We start from the raw sequence: 14198 nt of genomic DNA on the forward strand, positions 1-14198 counted from the left end.
TCATCCAGGAAGAAGCCCATTGGCTACAAAGGGTGTATCCAGTTGAGTACAAGGTTGATGGAACCCTTGATAAATAAAGAGCTCAGCTACTTGCTAGAGGGTTCTCACACAAAGAGAGCATTTATTCCTATTTGTCATATATATTTATGACATTATTATTACTGGTAGTTCAGTACTATTTATGAGCACATCAAACAAAGTCTGTGACAGTCCTTTGACATGACGAAATTGGGAGTTCTACAATACTTCTTAGGCGTTGAGCTTTAGCGGAGAGATGATAGTATTTTTCTATCTCAATCAAAGTATGCCAGGAATTTACTAGACAAATTTAGGATGGAAAGTTGCAAACCTGCATCCACTACTATGGAGAAAGGGCTGAAATTATCTACCAAATCAGTTTCACCTCTTGTGGATGATTCCACATTCACATATAGTGGGCAGTCTCATCTATCACACTGCCACCAGACCTAACCTTGGCTTTTTTGTTAGTTAAGTCTCTTGCTTTATGATAGCCCCTGAAGCCGAACAATGGGTTGCAGTAAAGCATGTGCTGTGATATGTGAAGGGGACTTCCAACATTGAGATTCTATACAGAAGAAGCAATTATCCAAGACTTATTACTTTCAGAGTCAAAATGGGCAGCTTGTCTTGATAACAGGAAGTCTACGTCCAGGTATGTCTTCAGTCTGGACTCTGGGTACAGGTAAGGTTACATGGACTAGCAAGAAACAGTGGGCAGTAGCTCTCTCCTCAACTGAAGCTGAATATCAGAAAATTGTTAAAGCAACTTGTCAGGCAGTTCGGCTACGAAGAATGCTTTCTGATGTGCACATGCCTCAAGCAAGTCCTTTACCTCTTTCGTAACAGTCAAGGGGTGCTCAAACTTGCCGAAAATTATGTCTTCTGTGAGCGGACAAAGGATGTTGAGCTTCACTGTCACCACATCTGCAAGCTTGTTAAAGATGAATCAAAACAGTTGCAGTATGTTTCAACTTAGGATCAGACTGTGGGCACTCACACGAAGTCTCTAGGACGGGACAAGTTTGTATAATTTAGAGGACAACATGGTGTAGTTGACAGATTGACCATTAAGGTGGGTATTTGAATAATACTTAAATATTTATTTAGTTGATAGTCTATTTAGTATTATGTAATACTAAGTCTAGTTTGTTTTCAAATTAATCCTCAAAAATCCTAGATACACACATTCATTCTTTGGATAAAATCAAGCAATTACCACTATAACGGATAAAGAGTATTAGAGAGATCATAAATTTAACACACACACATATACCGACTCCCTCTAGATTTTATTATGTAACTTTTCTCAGACTACTCAATTTATATAGTGGTTTCTAATCCAATTCTCTTTAAAGGTTCAGTAATTAAAAAGTATTGTTCTGCTATAAATAACCCGATCATAACCCAATCTGAGAAAATATGGTTGGAATCACCTGTGTTTATTTGAATGTCAGACATGGAAGAGTTACTGTTGGGCCATTAGCTTCGTTTACAGCAATCATTTTTTCTTTTTTATTATGGCTATTATAAAAACAAAATGCATATCTGACAATTTGAAATCAGACGCCCTTTAAAGTTAAAATACAGATTCAAGAGTAATAAACAGTATGCACACTTTAATGAGCAATTTTAACCAATGCAATATGGCAGAAAACAATAAAAGTAATAAGCTCACTTACCTTGTTTACTATATAAAAATAAATCAAGATTGAAACTTTATTCTCCACAACTAACAAGAAAAAAAGGAATCAATGAATTTTGGCATCTCAGCATTTAAAGTGTTGGGACAGAATAACATTTCATAAAGTGAATCAACTACACATGGACATAAGCCTCCAGATTAATAAAAAATAAATATCAATATATCATTTTTATGTAGGTGCAGTGTACATTAAACAGGTAACACCTCCTTCATTGTGGTACTAGTATTTTTCCAGGTGCACCCAAAGTTCATCTTATAAGACCAAATCTGAGTCATAATCAATTATCTAATAGAGAGTCATTAACAATTTTTTTCCAAAATTAAAAATAATAAAAACAAATAAAAAGCACAACCCAGAAATTAACAATTAAGTAAACCTAACTCAGCTGCTATCCTTCAGCATTACTTATTTCCAATTTAGAACAAATAATATAAACTCACGTGATTTATCAGATGTCATGACATATTTTGGATTATCAATTTTCACTAGTGTTTTATTTTTCAAAAAAATTAGTATAAATTAAATTGACACTGATTATTTCCACTTATTTTCTGTATCTTATATATATTTTTTAGAAATGTCTTGTGTAGACATGCCCAAGGCAAACCAAACCTAGCATATACTAGAAACGAGCAAATTCTAATACCAATAACCAGGCAACTTAATTATAATTTTATAAAGTCGATGCAATCAACAGCACAACCAGAAAGAATTCGCACAGAACCTGTGCCCAGCACAAGATTGATGCCAATAATACATGATGAGCAAACTTTAAAAGTTCAAAAACACTCATTTAGTAGGTGAAAATTTTCTAAAGTTTAGAACAAAGTAACGAGACTCAGACCCGGCCCAGACTCGGCAAGAGTAACTCGACTCGTGACCCAGCTCAGACTCGGCAGTGACTCGGCAAAGTGACAAAACCCTTGACATTTAGAGATTTTTTAGGATTTAAAGAAATTCCATGCACCCATTACTGAATAAAGCTTAAAGAAGCAATAACATCATGAAATAGAAGGTACTTTAATCACATACATCGATTACATAAGTACAAAGGTAAATTTTAGATGTCTCAAGAAAATTTTGAAAACAAAAATTAAAAATCAGACAAGTCAGATGAGTCAGCCAAGTCAGCTAGGCGAGTCAACCAGCCAAGTTAGCCGAATCGGGCGAGTCATCCCAGTAGATCCGCCGAGTGAGGATAACAGGTCATTTTGACCCGGCCAAGGTAACTCGACTCGCTGACTTGGACGACTCACCCGACTCGTGGCGAGTCTTAGAACATCCACGAAGGTACACTTAGTAATTGTATTTATATAGAAACTTTAACCTCTTTTATATTCTTAAATGAAAACAACATTTAATAAAAAGATTTAATATCTACATTAAATATATAGAAATATAATACGTAAATATAACATTGAAGAAAAAGATTAATATCTAAATTAAATATCATATTGGCTTCTTGATGGGCCTCAGAGGATTTATCCTCATTCGGATGATATGGGGAAGGGCATATGGTGTCCACCAGATCTCGGGTGGATTAAGATTAATATCGATGGGACCTCAAGAGGGGACCCGGGTCCTTCAGGGGTGGGTTGTGTGGCTTGAGTTGATACTGGAAGTATTGCAGCCCTTAGTGCTAAACACATAGAAGATGGTACTAACAACACAGCAGAATGCTTGGCTATGGTGGAAGCGATTCAGATGGTAATCAAGATGGGATTTAGCAAGATGGGTTTTGACTTGCTGTGGAAAATATCTCCTACTTATCAAGATGGGTTTTAGCAAGCTCCATTTAAATGGTGATTCCCAAATTGTGGTTATGGCATCATCAAAGGTGAATTGGATACATGGTATTTTAACAGACATATGATGCACATCAGAATTTTGCTAGAGGAAGTAAAGGAGTATAACTATAGGATAACTTATGTGTTTAGAGAGGCTAACTCATTGGTGGACAAACTATCTAATGTAGGGGTGGCAAGTTCTTTGGATGACAACTTCAAATTATTTGAGGACTTTAAGTCTTTGTGTACATCATACTTAGATTTGGTAACATGATTCTTAGATTTTTATGCCGTTTGTTTCATGTCAGACTTTGGTAGGAGGGAGGGATTATGGAAGTGGAGTTGTATTCAAGACAGCAGGTGGATGTTACAGCTATATTGATGGTACATTTATCTTTTTTTATCTTTTGCCACAACTGATCCTTCCCCGACCCATTCTGATTGACCGTTTACATATTTTCCTAGATCTACATTACTTCCTAAAGATCTTCTGATGAACAAAGTCAAATCCAAAGTTCATTTCCACTACTCACCCATATATCAAAGCCTTCCATAAAGGTTAGCTTTAATAACAAAGAGTTGTTGTCAAAGACCATTTCATCTCCCTGTAAAATGAAAATTAGCCTACCCATTGATAAGCAAGGCAACTCATAAATGGTTTCTGTCCCTAGAAAGTATAAACTAGCATTTGGTTACTATAGTTGAACCAAAAAAAAATTTCTAGAATGTATTCATACTTATGACTAGATCCACAGCAATGCTGAAATACCTGTGTTGCATGGGATGCATCCCCAGTCTTCAGAACCTTATCCCTAACAGCATTTCATATAGGAGGAAACAGCAGTGACATCCCCAGAAATCAAACCTTTGAAAGTTTTTTAAATGAGTTGCAAAAAAACATGGGGACATTTGCCGCTGATGAGACATGCAATGACAAAGCATACTTCTATAGTTTTTATAAAAGAAATCAATCATAACATTAAAGAATAACTGTTATATATCATGACAGCAATATAAGACAAGTTATGACACCATAAATTGATATATCATGATAGCAGTACAACAGCCATAAAGTTAATTGTGTCAGCAGCAGCAATGGTATAACAGCAATCAATTTATTATGATTCAGACTCATTAGCTAATGATATAAATACTTAACAACAATAATTTTGATTTTTTATTTCATTGTTCAAAAAAGTCCCAAACTTGAAGACTTCTGATATGGCATTAAAGTCTGTTATTATGTGCTAGGCCTCATTCCAGCTCAGGTCTCATCTCGATGGCCACTACATCTTCCCCCACCTAACCTAGGCGATGTCCTTGACGCCTGCGACTCCAAACTCCCGGGTTAGACAAATCCTTTACCAACCCAATTCAGATCTCTTCATTCCATTTGGATGACACTTAATTTTGTAACATAATCAAACATCCGACCTAAGATTTCATACCTAGCTGATCTGGCTTAGCCCAGTTCCAGATCCTCCACCAAGTCCTATTGAAGTCTGCATGGCTCAACTAGACTTGTGCAGAAACCAAATCAGGTTGACTTCAAACTTGCAACAGAGCATACCAAGTCATCAGCAACGCATCCCAACAAAACTTTTTTGAAGACTTCTGATATGGCATTAAAGTCTTTTATTATGTGCTAGGCCTCATTCTAGCTCAGGTCTCATCTCGAAGGCCACTACATCTTCCCCCACCTAACTTAGGTGACATCCTTGATGCCTGCAACTCCGAACTCCCGGGTTAGACAAATCCTTTCCCAACCCAATTCAGATCTCTTCATTCCATTTGGATAACACTTAAATTTTTAACATAATCAAACATCCAACTTAAGATTCCATACTAAGCTGATCTGACTTAGCCCAGTTCCAGATCCTCCACCAAGTCCTATTAAGTCTGCACAGCTCAACTAGACTTGTGCACAAACCAGATCAGGTCGACTTCAAACTTGCAACACAGCATACCAAGTCATCAGCAACGCATCCCAACAAAACTTTTTTGAAGCCGACTCCCCCCCCTCTCTCTCTCAGTTGGAGACTTTTCTGAAACCAAGGACTTCCATCTATGAGTTGTCCCTGTCAACACACTGCTCTCTCTCTCTCTCTCTCTCTCTCTCTCTCTCTCTCTCTCTCTCTCTCTCTCTCTCTGTTCGGGACTTTTCTCAAGCCAAGGCCTTCCACCTATTAGTCATCCCTGTCAACACACTGCTCTCTCTCCCTCTCTCTTTCTATGGATGTGTACCCTGCCATCCCACTGCTCCCAACCCAGAAGTGCAATGGATAGAGTGGAATACTAAAATTAAAAAATCTATATTATCACTGTTACAGGATGAGTCAAGCTTTGTCGACCTTAACCTCAAGTATAAAATTGAAATTAAGATGAGGATTCTAGGAATTTAATAGTTTGGGATTGTCTACTCCCCTTGCCAAATCAAACATAGAAAGATGCATCTACCACAGTGTACCACTTAGACCTTACCACTCAGAACCATATCCATCAAAGGGAAAACAGTGAATACATGGAATTTTATACTTTTTGTACTAAGAGCATACCTATAATGAGTAACAAGACAGTTTGAAATAGATCAATGCCCTTTCTAAGATAAGTTATTGAGTTAGCCCAAGAAGCGTTACACCAGACAAATGAAATCTAAATCTAAATCTAAATCAAGAAAGAACATGCTTCTCACTTGATAATTACACCACTCCCACAATCAGGAAAAAACATGTACATTCAATCACAAGACCAGCTCTTCCTCAAAAACATGTCGAATCTATTAGTATTACACATTTGCAGGTATACAGGCCATCAAACACTTTAGGATGTTCACATATCAAAATCCAGCTAACAACACTGCAAACAAGATAATCTCTCTATCAACTTCCAACTGAATATCTTCTTCGATGCTTAATGCAGTTTAGTTATAGTGTCATTTTCCCTGCTACTAGAAAGTTCCAATATGTATTAAACCGGAGTTCAAGCAATCCTTTAGATAAGCCTGAACATGTCATACCAAAAAGACCTGTCAGATACATTGTGAACATAGTTACCATCAAAGTCACCAGAGGCAGTAAGAGACCAGAAGAAGACACAACTTTAGCAGTTTATATAGAAGATGAAGTAAGAGGATATTCATCATCCCCAATCAATTACAGCCAAGCAACCATCCAGATAAGAATTTTCAAATATTACATCCCTATCTTTCATTTGCCAGATACCCTCCTGTACTTCTCTTTTTTGCAATACGCAATGTGAACTCAAATGCACAGGTTAGTATTAGCGTTATTCTTTCTAATATTTGTGTATTCTTTATTTACTTAAACTTCCTTCCTTGCTAAATTGGGTTGATGTGGCGCATGTAATGGCAGATCATGTGATCTACTTTTCTTGTAGTTGGGAGTGGGACCAACAAAACTATAATGCCCGAGTGTGTAAATATCTTGAGGTTAACAGTAGCAAGTTGTATGTTATATCTTGTTGCTCAATTTGGGATTTAGCTTTTATGGCTATCTTACTGAATTGTGAGTTGGGAGTAGAGGAGATACCAAGGAGGTGCCTGTGCTAATTTACTAAATTACAGGTTTTCAGTTCAGGTTCACAAATAACAAATAAGAGATGTACATCTTTACAAAGGTTGTCTATAATATCAGAACGCAATCATAAAATTGGATATCATATACATCAGGTCATTGTCATTGTATGGTTTAGCAAAGCATTTATCAATGACAATCTACTCTTCTAGTTGGGAACAACAACAATAATAATCAATTAACCGTAGAAGTGATCTCATGGCAATTTCTTGGCACATGCTAATCAAATAGCATCTCAATGTCACATCAGTTGGTTTGTTGAGAGAACAGCAATTTGTACTTATTGAATTGTTAGATGACAGTAGAGGAGATACGGACACAATGAGCATGCTTATCTATCAAACTACTATAGACTTTTGCTTGGGAATAATAAATGTTCAGTAATCATATCATTAATGTCTTAATGTATAGTATTCATAAAATCACAAATATTAAATATCATATACAGTTGTGTGGCTCTTGTGTGGTTCAGGAGGTACTGACAGATGATGCACTGCCCTCGATTCCTACTTGCAAACAATAATTAAAATGATTAGTATAAAAATTAAATTCAATTAATCTATTTAAGAGTTCCTTGGTAAATTTCCCAAATATGCTTTAGAAATAGCAGCTTATATGTCATATCTAATGGTCAAGTAGGAAAAAGTAGATGTCTAATTATCTTGTCAAATTGTTTGTTTAGTGGATACTAAGGCCATTCACAAAATTATACTAATAGAGCTTGCTTGTTCTGGTTTAAAATGACAAATGTTCAATAGTTGTATGTGGCATATATCTTTATACAAATTATTGATAATATCATAACATAATACAAATAATAATAATAATGGTATGGAACAGCCATAATTCAACTATCAGTATCAAGTGCAGATACAACTTTACTAAAGTGTTAACTGTTAGTGGTAATTCAAATTTTGACACATTTATTCAAGGCATAGCCAACTTTTCATTGAACAAATACTCCAAACACAGATCTGCAAAGAAAAATAAAGGGAAAGAAGTGTTTTGATGTTTTATCAAATTTTAAACAATTTCATTTCATTCCATATAGGTAAACAATGAAAGCTAATCAAAATCGATAGTATTAAAAACAGAGATAGCTCATCATGTATTTCTTTTGTATCAACTTTGTAATTTCATGGTTAATTTCATCATGCCCCGAGAGAAATAAAGGGGCACTATTATGGATGCAGAACTTATTGCAAATACATAACATCATGCATTTGCCCAAACAATCACCAATTCCTGAGACAACAGCCATTCAGACGACAACACTGATGACAATGAAAATCTAAACTTTGCATAAATAAAGATAAGAAGAGGTATATGCCAAATTAATCTTGAACAAAATCACCATACAATATGCACAATTGGGACCATCACTGATAGGGTTATGAAAAGCAAATATTCTAGCTAGTCCAGATTTCAGCATTTTCCTTGTATCATCACCAACAGAAAGGAAGATATTAATGATCTGACACAATAAATAAAGTCACTTCGGAATTTTCGCAAGCTTGAATCTTAATCCTCAGTTTACAGCTTATTCCAACTTACTAAGTGATTATATCTAACATACAAATTACATTGTATTTTGAAACTCTAGTGAATTTAGAAACCTTCACTCTTAGCCTATACTTAATGATAGCTTAATTCTTCTGCATATCATGCAACTGAGTTGACTTTTGCATGATGTAGTTGAAAAAAAAAGTCAGCTGTTAGAAACAAACAAAATCATTTCTCAAGACAAACTACACTACTGTTGTTGCATAACAACTGAACACACTGAATGATATAATTACACCAAACCATGCCTTGTAAGATATTTTTAAAAAGTTCGTATCAATAAGTGCACCAAAACCTTCATACACAACATAGTATTATATAATGCCAAGAACCCCAAATACTTTGTAGCTTCGGGGACAATTTTTCATTGTAGCTATATTACTGGAAAGGTGAATCTTCTACAAGATGGGTAATGATATTCTACAGGTGATTATACATCAAAAAGCATAAATGGAAAATCACTTGACATTAATGGAGGACCTTCTTATTATAAGAAAACACAGTTAAATGTCTTGAGTGACTATGGACTATTATGTGTCAAGGATAAACACACAATTTCTGCGAAGAACAAATTGGCTTTTTCCCTTGTAAGTCGTCATGTCTTAAAGTAGCACTAAATGACAAAAACGTTTCTACAGTTGATTCTTAGCCAATAACCGCCTTATGGATAGAGCAAATTTGAATTTTAAAAGCAAGTATGACTCCCACTATATGTTGCCTCATCTTATTTTACATTTATCTATCATAACACTTTGGCATTGCCTATTGATTGATTTGCCTTAAGGATAGAGCAAATTCGAATTTTAAAAGCAAGTATGACTCCCACTAGATGTCACCTCATCTTATTTTACATTCATCTATCATAACACTTCGGCATCGCCTATTGATTGGTTTAATCATCAGTGTGGAAGCAGATTGCCATCATATTAGAAAATAGTTTAAAGACAATTTTTAAGTCGAGAGTTGGCACTGCCTTCATTGTCAAGATGTATGCCGTGATTAGTCCCTTCGTTGCTTAACACTAAGTTTACTAAGCAGGGTAATAATCAAATAATGTGAGAGGTGGTAAATATAATGGCTTGCAATCTAAACAACCTGATGCTGGGTTACTGGCCAGGGACAGAAAAAGAAATTGTCCACTTGAATTAGATTTGCTAGACAGGAATCACATTTCATCCCCCCCTGTTTTAAGGACCTGATGGTTTAACAGTTACCTCAAACGGGCTAAATCGGCATGATCCAGATCTCCAGAGATCCTATATATGCACGCTTGTGATTCATATTATGTTCCATCCTACACCAACACATATGAAGCATGGAAAAACTTATTTGGGCAAGATAAAAAATCACGATGCCTTAATAATATTACAATTAAATGTCACCAGGTGGAAGATTTTAAAAAATGTATATAGTCTTGTTATTAAACACAACAATCAATCAAGGTAAGTATAAGTTCATATAAAAATATAGAAAAATAATATTTTGTAACATATTTGCCACACCTCATCCTGACTATAAGTTTAACACATTATGAGTGTAAAACTTGCCAAAGGAATGTAAATATACAATACTTGAAAAGAACACTTAAATTTCCAAATATATATAAATTTCCTGTAAACAAGCAAAAGGAAAAGGGACATGAAACATATTATCAATTTATCAGAATTCTACAAAGCTAAGATCTCATTATTGTTGCTTTGGAAGTACTCAATAGATAGACCAGGCTAGTTACCTCTCTTTCAGTTTTAAATCATGAAGTCTAGGGCAAGGGCCTGAACCAAGAAATCAATAAATAATTTTAGAAACTGACCAGGAAGATATGGATCAACATAAAAAATGGAAAATTTACAAATAGAAAAAAGATGAGGATTACATACCTAGGTCACTCTTTGTATTCACAAATAAATCATGTGGACAAAATCGAACCATATAAAAACCACAAACCTCCCTGTCATCCCACCGAACTTCTCTATAACCCTTCTTCTCCTCTTCAGTCAGATTTCGAGCTACAAAAACAGCTTGTTTTCAGTATAACACATTATTTCTAGACACTAGAATACATACACTGTCCTATTTGCAATTCAAGGGAAGCGAATTAAGATGCAACAACAGTACAAGCATTTTTTAAAGAAAATATTACCTTTTCACAACTATCAATGCGTTCAATACACTCTAGTTTCTAACTGGTACGCAAACATGTTAATGGTTTGCCTAGAAATAACAGTAGGTAGCAGTAAATAAAATAAAGAACACTGCGACACAACAATTTATCCTGCGAAAACCCTCCAACTTGAGGGGAAAATGCCAGCCACACCAAAAAATCTCTCTTTTATTAAAATATAGAGGTAAGTACAATGCTTCTAACTCAACACTTAATCATCACAAAGCAATCATATATATATCTTGAATTGAGACTCTTCATATAATGACAGAAAGACTCTTCATTTTCCAAATGCAAGTCTCTTCATATTTCCAAACGCATGTCTCTTCGTATGTTGCATGTGTTTTCATATTTTCGAACACATGTATATGAAAGAGCATCATGCAAGTAATTGGGATATCTCCTGCAGCTACAAACATCAACAAAACATACATGCAAATCTGAACTTTATGGAAGAGTGCATATTTCAAGCATTTTTACCCGCATATTCTTCAACTTTCAAATCCAAAGTAATAATCATAATGATGGAAGCAAATAACCAGAATCGAAGAGTCCTTAGTATTTTAATTCTACATTTTGTTTAACTTGTTCTAATAGAAGAACGTGTGAAGGCAGGAATGTCAATGAGAAGGGAAGTACTTGTGTCAATGGCTTGAATTAAACAATGATGGGGCTTTGATAGGGCTTTTAGATTTAAGTTTTAACTCTATGCCAATTGTGCAAAGGATATATACTACAATCAATTTGGAGAGCCCGTGTATTAGTAGATCATTGACCTCAGAATCTGGACAAAATATCTACACAAAGCATATGGTGCATGGTAGATTTTAAGGCTAGCTATTAACAAGATATAGAATCTAGATAATCTAATTAATGAAACTAAGTCAATTGATAGTGAGTTTTTTGGTTCAAGGCTCATATAATTTGGCAGAGCATTGACAATATGATAAAATTAACAGGGGTACCCATGGTCTTATGTGAGATCTTTCTCCCATATCAAAGTAATCTACCAATGCCAGAACAACTGTCCAAGTTGACCTCTTTTATGTCAGACAATAGTCCCTTTGTCGAGATAGGGGGCACATTGTTCACATAAGGAATAGGGCATCCCTGAATAATATAATCAGTGATGGAAAGACTTAGCTATTGGACGTATAGCTTCGGGAGATATCTTTCTCCCAATTCTGAGATGGTTGTTTCCGTATTCTAAGGTTCTCTTAGCTGTTGGAGATTAGGTTTGGGATATATCTTTCTCCCAATTTTGAGATAGTCTTTTCCATATTATACGATGAAGGAATTGAATGGACAGACAATGAAGATATTGAAGAGACATGTTGCTTCAGGATAATGAAGAGTCGTTATCCTTGTAATGGCAGACTTATGAACAGTCATCAGCATGGTAACAGCCAGACTGTGAGGAGTCTTAACAGCAGACAAGGAAGAGTTTCTTGTATTGGCATTGCATGCATTGCCATCACTTCAAGATATTATATATTTGCTATGTTTTTTATTTTTATTGACTTACATATATCGGTTATGATCTGTGAGAAAGTGATGGTTATCATATTTACATCTGCAGACTCAGATTTGATGTGCATTTTAAAACCAGACTTCTATTTTTCATCAATAGGTGTTATTTCTGTTGGCTGAGTTTTTCTCCCGCAAGTTGGAGAGCTTTCCCAAGATAAAATGTTACATCTTGAGTTCATTATTTTTTGGTTTGATGTTTATCTTATTTCTGATTATTAAAAAACCAACATGGTATCACCTGCCAGTTTAGTTGCCTGAATGAATTTTGGGACGGCTATATCAGAATATTAAGAAGTTGCATCTATTTCTATTGAGAAATAAGGGTCATTTTAGTCCAAGTATTTTGTGCCAGTTAAAAATGATATCAAAGCCAAAAGGCATGACCGTATTTTGGATATACATTTTTTGTTGGCTGCTGCTGATAAAAAGGGGAGTTTACATTTATGTTTGTTGCAATATTTTTTGAAGATATTTGGAAAATTACATTGACCCTTAGAAGTCGGAACCATTATAATATTACACTCTTAATGCACTGACTCTAATAATTTTTTGGTTAAGTATTTATTTGTGCCTCTCATTATAGGGAGCATTTGGAAAAATCTAGTTTAGTTTTATTTGCAAATTGGAAAAACCTGCCTACTGAACATTAAGTTTCTAATGTTTTAGCATATTCTATGTTTGTAAGCTAATGGAGCTTCTGAGAAATAGAATCGACAAATTCTTCCAAGGACAATGAATTCGTGGGCACGGAAGCTCATACAGAGAGACTATCTGACAGGGGGCCAATTACGGCATTCTTCAATATCATAAGGGGTTCAAAGAATCTGTGTATGTTATTAGGCTCTGTCTGTGGCTGGCAATGAATGTTACAGGCTAATATAGATAGGGGTTTGAAAGGGGGAGAGTAATTACTCCTGCTATTAATTGGGGTTTAAGCTTTTGATCAGAAAGATGTGGAGTGGTGGGAAAGCTTAGACAATAAAGAGGCAAGTATTTCGTAACCTTGAATAATGTTCATGAATCCTTATGTAGTTATTTATTCATGCTTATACATGCATTAATAAGGATGATGAGAGATTGCATTAAAGGGAGCATGAGCTTGATGCATCCTGTAAGAGTCATGCAGGCTGAAGAATGAAGACACGCTTGCTGTCATAGGGCTGAGTTGGTGGCACATAACTGAAGACATCTCTCAAAGAAGAACCTATTCATATTTATTTGTGATCAGTTTCTACTAATTAGGTTGTGACATTCAGCAGGAGTTCAAATCCAAGAATTCAAGGCACAAGTTGAGTTAAAATAAAAAGAGGGCTGTTCACTTCCAGAGAATTTCTTTGCAATCTTTGAGAATGGGACCAAGAGGTAGTTATGTGAGGAAGGGAAGATGTCAGCTAAGTGGATTGCAATGTTGCAGGACTGGGTGCTAAAGTCCTTAAAAGGGGTGGTAAAAGGGGGAGGGGAACTCTTCAAACTACAGAGAACAGAATTGCACAGGCAATCTGTTTTTGGTAGCTCTGCAAACTTATTTAGAATAGGGTGATCTGCGATGGGTTTGAGGACAGTCCTGGACTCTAGCAGGCAATCATGAACAAGGAGGTCAGGAGGTTGATGCAAGAGCTTGCAGTTTGAGAGGGAGTCACATCATCGTGAATATCTGTTGCAATTATGTTTCTCTTTGAGAGAGAAATATGAGGTGAAATCCCTTGTAGTGTATATTTCTCTGTGAGAGAGAAATATGATGTGAAAGCCTTTGTAATCTATATTTCATTGTGAGAGAAAAATATGAGGTTAAAGCCCCTATAGAGTACAAATCTCTGTGAGAGAGAAATATGAGATGAAA

The 14198-nt window shown here is 35.5% G+C and overlaps 1 protein-coding gene across 17 annotated transcripts in view; it reads right to left on the minus strand.

Annotated features, from left to right (window-relative positions):
* The window catches only part of LOC149558490 (LUC7 N terminus domain-containing protein), a 47710-nt gene that overhangs the window by 13871 nt on the left and 19641 nt on the right, over positions 1-14198 (minus strand). For all 17 annotated transcript variants that reach the window (XM_089832716.1, XM_089832709.1, XM_089832715.1 and 14 more), the window contains exons 3-4: positions 10545-10673; positions 10400-10439 (exon numbers count right to left, since the gene is read on the minus strand). In XM_089832716.1, the coding sequence (XP_089688842.1) occupies positions 10400-10439; positions 10545-10673 (169 nt within the window). The remainder of the gene's footprint in view (positions 1-10399; positions 10440-10544; positions 10674-14198) is intronic.

Source organism: Cupressus sempervirens, chromosome 5, assembly GCF_028749045.1.
Source record: "Cupressus sempervirens isolate cs-2001-9-10 chromosome 5, ASM2874904v1, whole genome shotgun sequence".
Classification (NCBI taxonomy): Eukaryota; Viridiplantae; Streptophyta; class Pinopsida; order Cupressales; family Cupressaceae; genus Cupressus; species Cupressus sempervirens.